Source organism: Anser cygnoides, chromosome 3 (genome assembly GCF_040182565.1).
Source record: "Anser cygnoides isolate HZ-2024a breed goose chromosome 3, Taihu_goose_T2T_genome, whole genome shotgun sequence".
Lineage (NCBI taxonomy): Eukaryota > Metazoa > Chordata > Aves > Anseriformes > Anatidae > Anser > Anser cygnoides.
The window spans coordinates 13,732,065-13,748,931 of NC_089875.1; the positions used below are offsets into that span (position 1 = coordinate 13,732,065).

Below are 16,867 nucleotides of genomic sequence, written 5' to 3' on the forward strand. Positions count from 1 at the left end.
CGGTTAAAATAAAATAATTAAAAAAAATCATTGGCATCTTTCGTTGCCCTTAAATATACAAAAAAAAGCAAACCTTCAAAAGAGAGCGGGGAGAAAGGTGCTTTCACAATGACATTCAGAGCAAAAAGAGAGAAATGACATTTTACAAGTCATTAGAGAGCTATCTTTGGCAGAATATTTCAAATAAATTATTATTACAAACATTTTCTGCAGTCGTATAGTTACTTGGAACATCTCACTTTCAGCTACGGGGTTACTTGTTCACTACTCTCTATCGATAGGAAAACACCACGAATATATAAAAATAGATGAGCTTAGCATGACTTTTCGGGCTACCACGGCCGCCTCCGATGGTCTCGAAGGCAGCAGGGAGTGGGTTTTTGGAGCTCACGCCTCCGGGTGGCCGAGCACCGGTCGTGAACAGGGATGGCAGCGGTGCTGAAGGCCCCAGTTTGGGCCCTGCCCCGGTTTTGATGCCGGGTCCCAGCCCCCATGTCCCCACTCACCCCCTGGGATGCCGGGTGGCCCGGTCCCGACCTTTCCCCCCCCCTCCCCCCTTCTCCACGAACATTTAGGTTTAAATACTTTGCTTTTTTGTTTATACAGCATGTACAGAATATACAGCACCGGGTGATTATTTCCCAGTCGACTACGAGCGTCTCCCAAGATGGCCTCTTTTATCAACAAATATATATAAATCGACAGTCATAAAAGAGTCGTACCAACAAATAGTATGGCTTTTCAAAGAGTGTAGCTGCATTGTGCCGTTGAGCTCACAAGGAAGAGGAAGAGAGATGGTGGGGAGGGAGGCTGGAAGCGCGAGCCGGGGGGGGGAGCCGTCGGCCCCAGGGACAGCGGGGAGCTCCGGGGGTGCCGGGTGGCTGTCACGGGAGAGCAGGAAAGCGCCCACCTCGCAGGGTGCATCAGCCCTTCCCCTGGCTTTTTAGGGCCACAAAGTCTCTCTGAGCTTTATCTCCTGCCCCGATGGGAGGCCTGAGCCCGCCTCACTGGTGGAACGGAGAGCGGGACGGAGAAGCTGCTGGCTTGGCTGGGCCTCGGCTGAGAGGGCTGCACCTCTGTGTCCTCTGCAGGCTCGTGGCAAGAGGCTGTTTTCTGCTCCAAAAAGAGGAGATGTTGCTTTGCTTTCCCCGTGCTTCAAGTGTGCGGAATGGCTTTTGAGAGCTGGAGTGGTCGCTCGAGCATCAAGATAACTGGGCCACTCCATTACGGGGGAAAAAAATCACTCCTAAATTCTTCCTACAGCTGCTTTTTGCCTAGTTCCTGTCTCGTTTTCCACTTTGTCAGAACATTACGGCCATTCCCTCCAGGCCTCTCCGTGTGAAATCAGGGCTGATGCTCACACGGGGAGCCCAGGCCTCACCCTTGGCTCTGCCTGCAGGGATCTCTGTCTGGAGACAGCAAAACTCCATACCCTCTTCTCGCTTGGCTAAGAGCAGTATTTGGGCCTGGTGAGCACCAGGGACCTCTCCAGGCAAACCATGGGCCGTGGGAGGTATGAAGGTGCCCAACGAGAAGTCCTGGTTTTGACAGCACACCTCATGCCACATCTCTTTGGCACAAAGACCCGGGAAGCAGAGGGCTGTGTCCTACCAAACCCAGTATTTTGTGGCTTTCAGCACCACGTAGCAGCACGCTAGAGCTAGGACACTTAGGAGAATTCAGCAACTTCTCCCATCCATCCACAAACAAAACTGTTTTGCCAGATTGCTGAGCCACGTCCTCAATGGGCAGTCATGAAAGCTGGGTTGTCTGCAGAGCTGAGCCTCCTGCTTAACAGCTGAGGGCTTAATGCATTGTGGAAAAAAATAAAATAAATAAAAACAGAAGAGCTGAACAAGCCTTGTCAGAAGCAGAGTTGTCATCAGGGAAAAAATACAGAGTTTTCTTTCTCGCTAACGCAGTGGCTATTGTGTCAAGGCGTTATCACAGCCTTTTGCTCTCTGGAGCTGCTGGAAGCTGTGCCTGCTTCCCGATGAAGAGCAGGGTGAGCAGTGCTCCCGCCCGGCTCGCTATGCGATCACGTTTGCTCACGAGCTGGGCAGACAAGGGGAGCCACACGGAGCCAACAAATGAAGGCACAACAGGTGCCCGTTCATCTCCTTCTGCTCGGGGGGGGGGTCCAGCCACGGGACATCTAATTGCGGCTCTCATTGCTTAGTGAGACCAAGCCAACGTACAGGGCTAGAGCTGAAGGCAAGGAGCAATCCAGTCGCACACCTCCCTAGATCCTTAGGAATCACAAAACCACCAGTTTCCAAAGGCTTTCGTTATCACCCCTGAATATGACTGATAGCAGCCAGGGACACGGGCTCTGAACTAGAAATAGAGAGGAAATAAATCCAGCCCCTACAGAGAGGTCAAGGGGTGCAGGGAGAGAGCCCTGTGGTTGTCCTCTGTGCCCTGCAAGGGTTTAGGAGCTCTAAGTGTGGTTAAGCATCCCAAGTCCTTGCATCTGAAGGTTTCATAGCAAGAAGGACATTGTCTCCTGCCTGTGCCCTCCTTAGAACATCCTCATGCCATCACTACACAGTTGGGCTGGGTCTTAATCAAACTCTGCCCACTTTAATGGGGTAAATATTTTTTTAGAGCACTGAGAACAGGCACTGTTTTGAGGTAAAGGAGTTGAGATGGCCCTCAAACCCCGCATTAAAGCAGTTAGTTTGCTCTGAAGTGTAGAGCCAGGCTAGGGTTTGGGGGAACTAGAACATCCGCGGGCCTTGATAACGGTGGAAATTCAGCAGAAATGTTTAATCTTCCAGACTTTGTGAACGAGGGAGAGCAGGGCAATAAGAACGAGCAGGAAGGGCTCAGCACGCCCATCCTCTCTCCTCCTCGACCTGGAAACTTGCAGGTTCCTTTGCTTGCACGGCCCCGACTCCGAGGTGCTGGGGTTGTGGTGCTGATACTGCTTCCCACCACCAGCTGCACCAAGACGTGCACCCATAGCCACAGCAGTCAGGGCGGGGATGCGTGCCGTGGCAGCACCTAAAATGGGGTTTCCAGTTCTGGGTGAGACCCCCTGGTGCTCCCCCTGTCCCTGTGCTCCCCGATGCTGGACATCCCACCGGCAGCGCCCGCCTTGGCAGCTTTCCCGTCCCTCCGCACGAGGGCTGTCGCTGGCTGGCGAGAGGCTCTCGGCACCTCGGCTTCCAAAAGGAGGGAGGCTCAAGTCCTTAAAAGGTGAGGAATCCGGCTGTATTTATTGTCCCCCGGGGCATTTTGCAAGAATACAGATGCCTCTGGATGCTTTCCTGCGCAAGTCAAGTTTTTACAAGATAAACAGGCTTTCCTGCGGCTGTGCGTGTGCGTGTGGTCGGTCATCGGGAGAGGCCGGAGGGGTTCCTGGTGCTCTGCAAACGCTTCCCCGGATGGTGTGGGTGCCAAAGCCTATGGAAAAAAACCGCAAAGGCTTCTCCCGGAGTAACACCCTCTGGCATGAACTTTTCCCTCTTCTCTCTGCCCCTGTCACACCGACATTTTCTGGCTGTTGCCCCTCAGTAAGGCAGCTCCTCCCTAGGTATGGATATGGTCCCCAACACAGCTGCGCGCAGTTCTTACCCGAGCACTTAAAAATAACCCTAACAATAACACACAGCCTCTGCTCCTCTCCTCCCCGCCCACGGCAGAAATAGCACAGCAAGTTTACAGACCGCGTCCAGACTTCTGACATATCTGAGGCACGTGGCTACCAGAAAGGGTACAAAGACCGCCTCTGCCCTCTTGTCCTTGAAGGAAGTGATGAAAACGGGGAGAAAAACCCACAAATGCCGGCACCGGGGACCTCCAGAGTCCATGTGTCTCGAGGAGGAGAGCAGTTTACGGGCAAACAGGTGTCACTCTTTGCATAAGCTCGTTGCAGATGCCAAAAGCATGGGGCTGGCGGAGAATAATTGCACAAACAAGGCTGGTGTTAACCGTGTGATTTAGGCCTTGTCCTAAGCAAGCAGTGCTCCATCACTCCCGCTGGAAAGCTCTCTGTGCAGAACGCTTATTTACTGCCTCTTAAACCACGCCGCTACACGTGTCCTGTTTGACTTGTTAATGACTTCGGTGACTGTGATTCATCCCGGAGAAGTGAAAGGATGATGAGAGTGAAATACCAGCATCACCTTTCGGAAGATGTAATTACTGGATCAGGAGAACTGCTTCGCTCTCACAATTCACTGCCTGGGAGAAGCACATGGGCGTGACTGACTGCGCTTGGCTGGGGCTTGGCAAAGGCTGTCGGCTGAGCTGCACTCATCCTGGAGGATGCTGAGTGCTGGCAGGGAGAGGAGGGTCAGTGGCTCAGATGGCAAAAAGCAGCCTAGTTTAGTTTTGGGGAAGAGGCCAGGCTCGTGCTGCCCAGTGATTGCATGAAATCCTCCGGCTGTGGGGGAACATCATTTACCTGCTTTGGAGCTCCAAAGCCAGGCGCTGCTGCTGCTGCTGGCCTCACTGTCTGTGCAGCCCCATACTGAGCCTGCCGGCGCCCCAGGAGCTGCAGACCTGAGCCTGGTCCTCTGCAAAGGGACACATTTTAAAGGTGCGGAGGGGACCTGGGCTCTTTGCAGCTCTGCGCGTCCCTCTGCGGAGTCCTCTGCACGTGTGCGCTGCCTGGAGGGGCCCTGCCAGCTGAACCACGAGGCTGGATCAAGAGCAAACAGGAGCAGTTCTGTGCAACTGGGGAGCACGGGCAAAAAAGGGCTGCTAAGTTCCTCGCAGGCAGCTGTGTGACTCTCCCTGAGTCTGGGGCAAACCAGCACTGACTGGGCGCTCAGCACAGGAGCAGCATCTGGCCCCCAAAGGGCTTCACTTGCAAGTTTTGTCCTTGGGCGGTTTCCTGCGTCCCTCCGAGAGCCGCCGCTGCACCCCAGCACGCTGAGCCTGACGGCGATGGAGCAAGAGGAAAGCTGTGAGGTGGGGCAGGAAGGTGTGCGTGGAGGCCCCGACACACCCATCAGCAGCAGAAACACAACGAAGGCAAAGCGATGAATAAATAAGAGATGGGTGCAACGTAAAGGGAGACAAGGAGCGGGAAGGGGAGGGTTTTCCATAGAGAATATGCAGGAGCACTACTGGATCCATGAGGAATCATTACAAACTTTATTTGTCTGTGCATCGTGTACCATTGATAAGGATCATCACAATTAGTGGACTCACTGCCTATAGTGGTGGGCAATACACACAAAGAAAAATCAATGAAGCCAAACAAACAAAAATGAAATCATTGTACATAAAGGTAATCACAGACCTGAACAACCTGCATTTGTGTTCAATTCCTCCCCCAAAACAATGAGAAACCCAAAAGAAAACCCCAAGAACCTTTCAAAAATGAAAAAAAAAGCTTTGACAAGGAAAAAAAAATATATCTTTAGACTCTTGGAGAAAATTTTACAACAGATTAATTGAAGTTTCCACAGCTTGTTCAAAATGAGTAGAGATACCCCAGCCAACCGGTTGAGGTACAGAGGTGCTTCTCAGCCGGGTCGGAGGAGCTCGCCAGTGACGTGCAGGCTGGGGGTTTGCCTGGCTGGGCCACCAGGTGGGTGGTGTGGGGTGAGGAGACACCCATCAACACCATGCACAACCTTATCCTGGAGAGACGGGGTGGTGCTGAGCGACACCTGCCCCATCTCACCCTTCCCATTGGTTTCGGAGGGGAGATGCCCTGGTGGACGCATCCCCTTTGCTCTGCCTCCTCTCTGTCACCCTGGCCAAGGCCACCGGTCCCCACCTCACCTCCGTGCCAGGGCTGTGCCCTTCTCGGCACCGAGCTCACCCTCGCTGCGTGCTGAATGATCAATCCCAGAGGCAATGCCTAGTGCTAAGCGCTGCTGGCGGTGCAAACGTGTCCTTTTTCCTCAGGGAATGCTTCACGGCTACCTTCAGAGGTGTGGAAGACCTCGTTACGGCCCTTCAGCTCTCACACCAAACTGTTCTGCCTCCAAATGGCTGTGGCGAAGGAGCAGCCCTGAGGACTGATCCCAATGGCTTAGCACTTGGAAACAGGGGCTGTCTCTTGGCCCCTGAGGGCACAGAAACACCCGCGTGGCTGTTATTGCTTCTCAGGGACCCGTGCGTGGAGCAGTGAACGGTGAAAGCTTTCCCTCCTTTCCCCCCCCCTCCCCGTGAAGAGGAAACAAACAACCGAAACAAAAAAACAAAAACCAACAACAAAAAAACTATGGGAGAAACTAAACTACCTAAAATAAATAAAACCAGGTGAAAAGGAAACACTTGTATCTGCAATGCTCAACCCACATGGCTGGAAGGACTATCGCTATAGGATGCTATATACAGGTAGGGTTCATTTCATTCATGCAAAATGTTACTAGTACCACGACAGCATGCCCGGGGGGGTGGACGAGGCGGGGGCGATGGGCTGGGCAGAGGATGGGCGCTGTGGGACCTCAGCGTAGGACACCGGACACGAGGCTGCGTCCCCAAAGCACGGAGAGTGGGGGGAAAAGGGCAAAATGGGGGGGAAGGGAGGGGAAATGCTAATTATACACACATCAAAATGAAAAAAAAAAATTGAATGACGAAAATGGTTGTGTTCTATCCTTAGAAAGCTCCCAGTTTCCCCTTTTTCTTCAGTCTGGTCTCTTGCTTCTTTCTGACAGGGCCAGAGGGGACGTTCCCAAGTGGCGAAGGCGGATGGAGGATGCTCGGAGGTCAGAACCCTCGCTCGCCTCTCCTTCCCTTGCCCACCGGCTCCGTTTCTCACCAGCCACTCCGGCCTTCCCTGTGCCAACACGCCCCGGTCGCCTTCGCATCCATCCTCCTGGGGGGGCGGTGAGAGCGATGGGACAGGGCTCGGTCGCTGCCGGCTGCTCTCGCTGGTAGAGTTGCAAAGAGAGGACCCCTGGGAAGGGGGTCCGGCCGGCTTTGGGGTCCCTCCTAGTTCAAAGGACGCTCCAAAGCCGCTTTCCGTCAGCAGGTGTGTGAACATGGCAAATCTCTTTTATTCTTTCTCTGTTCATTATACACAGCGTTATATCTATATCTATACCTATATATTGCTCTATATAGATACATATAGATATATATATATTTACTATCTCTGATTGTTCCTTTAGAAGCCCTTTATGTGGCAGTAGGCTTCCAGAGATGAGAAGAATATGTACAAGAGCCACAGGAGGATAAAGAGTGAGGATGTGAGCAGCTTGGAAGTCCGCGGCCCGCCCAGCTCACCTCCAATTTCGGGTCTCCGCCGATAGAGCAGCACACCCACACTGATAAAAGCAAAAATGGTGAAGAGGGTAACGGAGAAGGCCAGGGTGCCGGGCGAGACTTCGAAGGCTTGTCCGTGTGCCGCGTGGTAGATGGCCGCGATGGACCAGGCCACCCCGATGCCCAAGAAAACGTTCACGGCGTTGCTCCCGGTGACGTTCCCGATGGAGGCGTCTGCGTACTGGTCCTGTGTCGCTGCTACTTTGCTGGCAAACGTGTCTGCAAAGGGAAGGCAGAGAGAAACCCTCAGGGAACAGGCAGGTAAGGAGGGATGGTGGCGGGCAGCGTGGGGACAGAAGTCAAAAGCGTCACTGGGGGAGTGAAGACATTGGGTAAAGGTATGGACCTGCCTGCAGGCATTCCTGAGAAAGGACAGTCAAGGTCCAGAAATGCCTAGGAGGGAAATCTCAAAGTCCAGTTATATGGGGCTTCCCCCATTATGGCTCACAGATTCCCCATGGTGCTTCAAGCCAGAGACAGCTCTTCCCAGTACTACAGTGTATTGGCCCCTTTCCCACATCCACTAATACGCTGACTTATCCAAGAAGTGAAAAGATTGGGAGAGTTTTGTGGGAGCTAGAATGGTCTGTCTCCATCTCTCAGGTCTGCTGAAGTTTTGTATTTTCATTTCTGTGTTTGCTTTAATGATTTCTCACCAATGCTTTTTGCCTCACTAAAGCCCAGTGTCCTTTGAAGACCCTGACATTTTGGGAAACAAGTGCTCAACTTTCACCCATTTAACAGGGGAGAAAATACAGGCAGGTACATGCATACTTGCCCAGGTGCTCCATCAGCTTCAAGACCAGCAACAAAAATAAAACGCTGTGATAAAAACATGCCTGGCCTTTTACTCTGCAGATCTTGTGGCTAGTTGACCAGCACGATGCTGTCCTGTGCTGTAAGGAAGTGTTGGCTTTACATCCAAGCCCAGCAGCTCAGATAGTGCCCAGATAACACCACACCATCTGTTAGTGTCTCCCAGTTGAAAAAGGAGTAGACAAATATATCCCAAAAAGATATTCTCTTTTTCTCTTAAATGTTTCCTGAAATGTCAACTTTTTGTCAACAAAAACAGAAGGGAAGACTTTGGCTGTCAAGGGTATGAGACAGTGCTACAAAACTTGCACCTAAAAGTTCTAGTGCCAGAAATCTAAAAAATACTCCTTCTTTTGCCCAAATCTGTTCTCCCTTTTGGTTCTGTTGTTCCTTTTTGGGCTCTGATAGCATTAAGACTGTTTCAAGGTTTTTGCGCACAAAATGCTGACCACTGGAGGTTTGGGACTGGTGAGAAAACATGTGACTGAAGCAGGAGGTGGTCAGGTTGGGTTGCAGCCCCATCTCCAGGATCTAGACTGTGCCTGGTCAGCACAGTAATATGTGGCAATGGAAACTCATGTTTTTTCTCTCCCTGGTCGGTCTTCAGTCTTTGCTGTCTTCTGAAGCTCGGTGGCCATTTGTTCATAGACACACCTCCAAATATCTGCAGGGTCATGGCCTTCCAGCAGCTTCACAAGTGGCATTTCTAGCAGCTTCCCTGGCTCAATAGCATCTCGATCCACCTGAACCAAAGCTAAATCTGGACTCATACAGAGGTGCCTGTGCTGAGTAGAGCACCCTGAGTATGAACAGGCACTTACCTGACCTGGGAGACAATGTCAAATGAGAAGACTTTCAGAAAGTGCCAACACAGGTAGCATTTTAATCAAAGACTCATTTCCTACACTGAGAGCAAATGCCGCGGAGGCTGCCCACAGAAATAGATACAGCACAGTCTGGGCAGAGACGGACCTTTACAACAAACTGCCATTGCCCTTACCTGGCACCGATGTCCCCAGTGCGACAAACACGACGGCAGTGACTGAGTCCTTCAAGCCAATGGTGCAGCCGAAGTGGGACGCCAGGTCGCCGATGAAAGCTGTCAGGATGCCGATCATGAGGATGGAGACGACGAAGCAAGCCCAGCCATTCCAGTAGTCTGTTGGGGGCACGAAGGCAAAAAGGACCTTCCAGAAGACGGTCAGAAAGTGCATCACGTAGTCAAAGCAGGAGGGCAGCTTCTCCTCCCCACATTCATCGTCGTCGTCATCTTCCCCTGGAGAGAACCACCAGTGCCCGGTTAGTTGCTCATTCAATTTGGCAAAACCTTTGTGCTTCCTGCAGCCCCCAAACATCACCTCTCATGGCTCAGGCCCTGGAAAACCTTGACTTCCAAATATCTCATTTTCTGGGCAAAGAACAGGGGGGCACAAGGACCTTTCCTGGCTCCTCTCTGTTGTACAGAGACCCTCCAGAGGCATCAGTCTTGAAAACTGACCTGCATGTCAGAAAACACAAAGCCTCATGCCAGCACCTCTGCCTGGGTTTGACCACCAGATGCTTTTTGAGACTCGGCCCCTGCTCAGTAGCCCTTTCCCCAGAAGGGCTACTTTCAGAAAAGACTACAGAAAGGGCTACTTTCCTTTTCACATCCTACCCCACAGCACAGATGTTTAATTGGATAACAAAATGTATAAAGTCTCCCTCAGGGAGAACAAGTGGTCTTGCTGTATGCCATGTCCAATCTGTAGGTGTCAATTAACTCCACATTTAAATGGGGGCTCCATGCCATGACAATGGAGCTACTGGGGAAAGCTGCTCGAGTGCTGCTTGCTTAGTTATTGCTCATAACAACAACTGCTTTCTGCCTTGATGCAAAGGTGGTGATGAAAAGCCAAATGGGGGACCAAGACATGGCTTACTTCCTCAGAAGGTGGCCAAACCCTGAGCACTGAAGTTTCAGCCCTTCATGGCCCCCCAGCACCTTCATGGCTCCCACAGCATGTGGGAGCAAGAAAAGGAAAAAGCCCAAGGATCGCTCAGGTAGGTCAGTCCTTCATGAGAGTGTTGGTAACCTGTAAAGGGAGCCAACCTGCGCTTGGTTTGGTCCAGCTCCAGCGCATGTAAACTTTGCCGGCATCCTGGGGGCTCTCAGCAGAGATCCAGCTGCAGGGGAGAGGGTAGGTATGGAGCCAGAGAAAATGTCTCCTCCAGGAGAGTGGTGAAGCCTTGGGACACCTACCCTGGGTGGTGGACATTTCCATCCTTGTGTGTTTTCAACATTTGGCTAAATAAAGCTATGGGAATAAACCTTGGGAAAGTCCTACTCAGCACCCTGCTGGGGTGCAATGTTGCACATGTATCGTTTGGCTTTGAAGAGCTTTTGCAGATCAAGACGTAGGATAGAGGCAGTGGGAAACTTGGTGTCTGTACAATAACTTGATAGAAAATGATGTGTTGGTTGGCTTTAAGGCATTGCACTCATTATGGCAGAAACAGTAGCTAATCGGAAGCATGGTATTATTATTTTGGCAGATATAAATGCCCCGTTCCTGTGCATTGTGGTGGAGATAAGGAACATTTTTTTCAGCCTGGGAAGCCTAGGCTGGACTTTTGCTTTTTGCACAAAGGCTGGTACTGGCAGGAAACATTGTGCTGACACTGTAATTTTGAGGCAGGTATTTTAATCCTCTTCCCAAGCTACTTGGCAGCAGGACTGTTGCGGATCTAGATCTTTACGGAGATGATAAAATGGACTGAAAAATGAACATGAGCACCACTGTCATAACGCTCATCCACATCTGTCTATCATTTTGTTAAGCAGGAATAATGGCCCTCTTTCCAATAGCTGGCCAGATACTGTTAAGGTGAATTGAAATGCAGAGCAAAGTTGGACTGTGACCCATTCTGGTACAAGCTCACAAACTGCAGCAAGTTCTTGCTTGAGGAGCTAAATCCTAGCAAAAACTTAGGTTCAGAGCTCAGAGGCAAACTCATCTTCCCCAGCTGCAAGGGACAGCTCACGCCCACCAAATTATGCCACATTTATTAAATGTCTGTTAATCATCCTATTAGCACTGATGGTAGTTGTATATTCAAGGAGTAGTGGTGACGGGGTTTTCATGTAACTGCAGTCTTTTACATACTTCACAGAGATGAGATCCAAGTACTAGTGATTAGCTTTGCTTTAATATGGGATCCAATTAAATAATTGATTCTGGCATAGATTATTTTAGCCATATTAGCTATAAAACCTGCAGCGAGGATTGTCTTGCTTGATATGTTCATGCTGTATCAGAAATAATGGGAGGCTCTTGGCTGGAGGCTCTAAGAATAACTATGCTACAAAAAGAGGGATGGCAATTTGAGGGCATAGCTGCTGTGCGATGTCCTGTCCTCGTTTTCAGATGCAAAGGGTAGATGGTACAGCCATCACTTTTAATTAACTTGTACTGGGTAGGGGTTGCCATGTACAGAGGAGCTCGAGGTAGGAAGTGTGAGTGTTCCCTCATGCATTTCAATGCAAAATTAGCTGGGTGGGCTCCGACTGCCTTCTCCAGTAATTTAATCTAGGCTGGTTGATTTTGCCCTAATGCTTGCAGATGCAGGGCCCGGGCTGAACTGTAAGGCTATAACATCCAGCCAGTGAGTTATAACATCTCCAGCTGTTAAAACCACATCTGTGACAGACCTTATTTTACCTAAAACAGAAATGGGAGTGCTAATACATCCTATACTGGGCATACTGGTAAACGTGGCACTGGTCCCTGTGAGAGCAGTACAGGAGGGTATTTCTGAGGGAAAGGCAGTTCTTCAGGAGAGGGGAGATATGATCTGGTATGATCTGATATGAGCACGGATAGGATGTGCTGCTGCAGCTACTGGACAGCTGAGCCATAATCTACTGCTGAACCATAACCACAGAGGGCTGGAAGAGCAGGAGCATTGCTGTCCTGAGCACAAGGGGTCAAGGGCAAATTTTGGCTATCTGAGGGGGGACACAGTGACTGTCTTCAGGGTTGGGGGCCCTCACCCTAGCACTGTCCCCACTGCAGGGAGCACCAGAGAGGGTGAGCACTGCCACTTCCCACCAGCACCTTCCGTGCTGTTCTGAATTGAAACACTGCGATTTCTCCCCAGATCTCTCCCACTGAAATGAATTTTCCCCTCTGCCATCTGGTAGCACCCAGAGTGTTTCTCTGCCGGGCGCTACACATTTACTGCAGGAGGTTTCCCACACATCAGACAAGGTGATCTCACGAAAAGATTTAATCATCTGTCTTATTTATGCAGATGCTGTAAATAACTCCACCACCTGTTTTTCCTCCTGCCGCCTCACTACGATCTGTATTACTGGTACGGCCAAGCCGAGACATGAGCAAGGTTGATCGTAATTCACCTGGAGCAGCAGTCTAAACTCACCCGCACTGACAGTAATAGCCTCAATAAACTGCTCCCTCCAGCTGTTTGTGCCAACCACCAGGGCCAGGTTCGTCTTCTTAATGAGCTTGTCCACTGTGTTCTGCAGATGGAGATGCAGAAGAGAGAATTAGTGGCTATCAGATTGGAGGCGCTGGGCTAAAACCCACTGGCACTGGTGCTTACAGCCGTACGCTTATGGAAAAAGCTTAGCAGATGCTAAGCTGAGGTCAAGCATCCCAGCAGTGAAAGCAAATGTAGGTATTTCCAATTCCCCTCATTGCCACTCAAAAAGGCCTTTTGAAACCTGCTCACGATGGGAGTTTGAGTGGTCTCGGTGGAGGTTTAACAGTAAATAACACTGAGGTGCCGCAGCTCCTGTTCACAATGCCTTGGGAGGAATTTTACTGGGCTGCTTCAAAGCGTTGTAAATAACTGGGACTTGAGCAAGGCTCTGCTTAGGAGCTGAAGCTCAGTGCTAGTGGGGAAAGCACTGTGGCTGCAGTGGGCAGGGGATGCTCCTGGGCAGGATTCACCACAAAGCCACAATGATTGCTTGCATTTAGGGTATAAGAGCTTTGCCATAGGAGTCCCAGGGTCAGGGCTCACTCAAAACTGCCTTTATGTAGGCTATAAAGCATCGCTGTGATAGCGAGGTTATATCTGAAAGTAACGTGCAGCATTTTGGAGCCCAGTGAGCTCTCAGGCTCACCTGGATGATGTGCTTGTGTAAAAACCACAGGCAATGGTCTGAGACCTTGTGATGCCAGCAGCTGCCTCACTTTGCTGCGATGCCATTAGCGTGTGTTGGCCAATGTTGTGCAAAAGGTGGGCCCCCAACCAGAGGAAAAGAAGGATAGGGATGTTGGTGATACCTTGAACTCATAGGATTCCTCAATGATGACTTCGAGCTTGGTGTGCTCCCCCAGGACTGGGCGCCCCATCTCCGCAATTCGTCGCTCTTCCTCCTCCTTGCTGGTCAGTGGCTGCTTCTCCTCATTCTCCTCTGTAAAGCAAAGAGCCCACCTGTGAGCCAGGTCCGGCCGGTCACTCTCTGGAGTTGGCTTCCCATCGGAGGGGGAGGTCAGGAAGCCTCCGGGTAGGAGCACGAGCGACAGAGCAGAGGAGAAGAAGGAGGTCATGGAGTGATAGACAAGGTGGTTTTGCTGGGGAATGCTGGCAAAAGAGGTCTGCAACTCGTCCAACCTCAGGAATAGTCTAATTCACCCTCAGGGCTGGGGAGTATCCCTGTTTTCTGCTGCCTCTCCCACAGGGCTCCTTGGGGGAACAGACCACCACTAAGGCTGCTCCAATTCCCAGCCCTCCAGCTCTGCAGCCAGGTGTGGTTAGGACATTTCCATCGCCCCATTACAAGCAGAGAGAGCTGTCAGCAGCCCCAGGGCTGAGGAGGGGATGAGACCCTCCTGAGCAGGGCTTTACCTTGTGGAGAGCGGGCTGGCAGCTGGAGAGCTTGGGGCTGGAGGAAAAAGCACGGCCAGCACTGTGTGACGGGCCATACCCAGGGCATGGCTTGGCCCCAAACCCTGAGAGAGGAGGCAATGGCAGGACTACAAGAGCCATGGAGTTGCTTTGTACTTCCACCAGTGTATGCGCAACCTCAGGGCGGGGGGACATTTTGTCACCTTCTGTGCACACCCCCACATTGCTCCCTGCCAGCCCACCCTTGGGGACGAGCAGAAGGCCATCGGGGCTGAGAGGGGCTGGATTTGCTGGAGAGAGGAGTTAATTTGCCCGGGTCAGTACATAAACACGCCGGTCAGTCCGTGTTAGACCGCCACGGCCCATGGGTGCCACGCTGCGGGTACCTCGGATGGTGACCACGGTGCAGGGAAGAGGACGCTCTCTAGCCTGGACCTTCCTGAAGACGGGTCTTCCTATCACAGCGACCAGCAGGAGATCAGCAGGAGGCACTGCACACCCCATGCACACCCACGTTGTGCCATTAGTAAACTCTACATCCTACTGCACACGGGGTTAGCGTGGCTCCCGCCCGGCTGCCCCCCGCCTGAAAAGTTGTCACCACCACGGGGAGCTGCTCGAAGGGCCCAGCCTCGCGGTCAGAGCCTCGTCAGCCTCAAGGATCGTTTGCAGCGCTCCTGAGGGGCTGCTCTGTGTCCCGTCAGGCTGTGTCATGGCCGCCATGCCCTGCCGAGGGCAGCGGCCATGATGGGTGTGCGGCAGGCTGGGTGTGCTGTGAGAGGATGCGGTGTCAGCAAGGGCGGCCCTGCCGCCTGCTTACCCTTCCAGAGTTTCCCTCCAGGGTGGAACAAAAGCAAAGAGGAAACCAAGAGAGAGGAAAGAGCAGGATGAGCATATGGCCATTAAGAGGAGAAGGGGTGGTGGGGGTGGGCAAAGGGATAGCAGAGATCCATACCTGTGATGGTGAAGCCACCTAGATGAAACCAAAAATGAGAGAAAAAGAGAGAGAGAAAGAGAGAAAGAGAGGGTTAGCATCATCACAGCAGCCCCCCGAAGCCCCCAGGGACATGGGAGTCCTTGCCTGCCCCACTTGGGGCTGGGGGCCAGTCCCTGACCTGCACCCTGGGGATGGCGTGGGGACACCCTGCCCAAATCTGAGCTCTCCAAGTCGCATCTGCCACCCCCCAGCACCTAACATAGGCTGCAGAGCCAACCTAGAGGTTGAGGGTGTTCTGCATCCCTCCCCGGCCTGAAAACACAGAGGCTGGGTGGACTCTAAAAGCCCCAAGTCTGGAGACGCCACTTGCACCACCTCTTCCAGGTGGGTTGGCCATCTGTCCCACCTCTAAGTCACTAGCCTGTCCTCTTTTTGCCATGCCAGTGTAAGAGGCAATGGGTTAATCTGCACAGCATGGTTTTGTAACCCGGCATGTCGGTGGGTTTGTTACAGCTGTAACAACGCCACTCCCGAAAAAATGCTCCCTGCCACAGCGGGCTACCGCTCATTAATGGTAATGACTTTGGGGTTTTAATCCGAGGGCTGTTGGGGCATCAGATACCTGAGCTTACTTAAATAGTGCTGACCGCCCTAAAAGAGAACATTGTGAGCAAAGAAAAATGTCAAACAAAATCAATCGTCTTCCAAAAATATGTAGACAAACTGGAAAAATGGAAAGGAAAAAAGAAAGCGCGCTTACCAAGCTCATTCAACAACAGGGCTGTGAAGGAGACAGACAGAGACAAACACAGAAGAAGAAAAGTAAATGAATAATGAAATCAAAAGGGATATCCACAGAAAGACTCCAGATCCCAGGGCAGAGATTTCAGATCTGTAAAGCTGCAGGACACCATTAGTGTTGAGAGTGATGCACTAAAAATAAAGGAACAGAAACATTTCATGGGACTGTAGATTTAAAATAAAAATGATTGCCAACATGGGGTGGATATGAGTTAAAAGGCACACTCCAAAAATTCATTTTTCCCCTTTGAATCATATGTGCAAGATCTTCCATTGGTCTCGGGGGCAGTTCTGCCTCGGGGGAGGACACAATACATCCCACGTGCAGTGGCTACTGGCTTTGACCTCCTCCAGCCACCTATTGGGGAGCAAGAACTACACTTGGAGGCTGCATTTCTGACATATGCAACGAGAGAAGAAAAGTCTGGGGCAAGGTTTGGCTCAGGGATCTGGTCACTCAGCATTTTAGGTGTCAGAAACAAAAGAAAAAGGCTCTCCCTTAGTGCATGGTTGGTCTCTGGCCCCTGAGGCACAGACCTCACCTTGGCTATGCGGCCCAAGGGTGACGTTTCAGGGATGCTCCCATCTACAGGGTGCCGAGCACGCAGCTCACCCCACTTTGCGGCCTCTTGTGAAAAATCAAGCAAAAAAAACTAGCTAAAAAAAAAAAAAGGCAAACACACAAAAAACCCCAGCATGGCCAAGGCAGAAATAGCATCCTTTAAAACACTGACTTGCCTTCCAGCTATTGAGTTTGCAAGATCTTTGTGACCATAAGAAACTTTTTCTTTTCTCTTTCTTTCTTTCTTTCTTTCTTTCTTTCTTTCTTTCTTTCTTTCTTTCTTTCTTTCTTTCTTTCTTTCTTTCTTTCTTTCTTTCTTTCTTTCTTTTCTTTCTTTCTTTCTTTCTTTCTTTCTTTCTTTCTCTCTCTCTCTCTTTCTTTCTTTCTTTTCTCTCTTTCTCTCTCTCTTTTCTTTCTTTTTTCTCTTCCTTTCTTTCTTTTTTCTCTTTCTTTCTTTCTTTCTTTCTTTCTTTCTTTCTTTCTTTCTTTCTTTCTTTCTTTCTTTCTTTCTTTCTTTTTTATTTTTCTTTCTTTCTTTCTTTCTTTCTTTCTTTCTTTCTTTCTTTCTTTCTTTCTTTCTTTCTTTCTTTCTTTCTTTCTTTCTCTCTCTTTCTCTTTCTTTTCTTTTTCTTTCTTTCTTTCTTTCTTTCTCTCTC

At 50.8% G+C, this 16,867-nt stretch overlaps 1 protein-coding gene across 5 annotated transcripts in view; it reads right to left on the reverse strand.

Annotated features, from left to right (window-relative positions):
* Nucleotides 1-585: 585 nt before the first annotated feature.
* SLC8A1 (solute carrier family 8 member A1) overlaps nucleotides 586-16,867 on the reverse strand; it is a 106,659-nt gene continuing 90,377 nt past the window's right edge. For 4 of the 5 annotated variants that reach the window (XM_066995477.1, XM_048048338.2, XM_013196170.3 and 1 more), the window contains exons 4-8: nucleotides 14,867-14,884; nucleotides 13,347-13,477; nucleotides 12,475-12,574; nucleotides 9,053-9,328; nucleotides 586-7,455 (exon numbers count right to left, since the gene is read on the reverse strand). In XM_066995477.1, the coding sequence (XP_066851578.1) occupies nucleotides 7,079-7,455; nucleotides 9,053-9,328; nucleotides 12,475-12,574; nucleotides 13,347-13,477; nucleotides 14,867-14,884 (902 nt within the window). In that variant the 3' untranslated portion in view covers nucleotides 586-7,078. The remainder of the gene's footprint in view (nucleotides 7,456-9,052; nucleotides 9,329-12,474; nucleotides 12,575-13,346; nucleotides 13,478-14,866; nucleotides 14,885-16,867) is intronic. The other variant, XM_013196171.3, reaches the window with a different exon arrangement.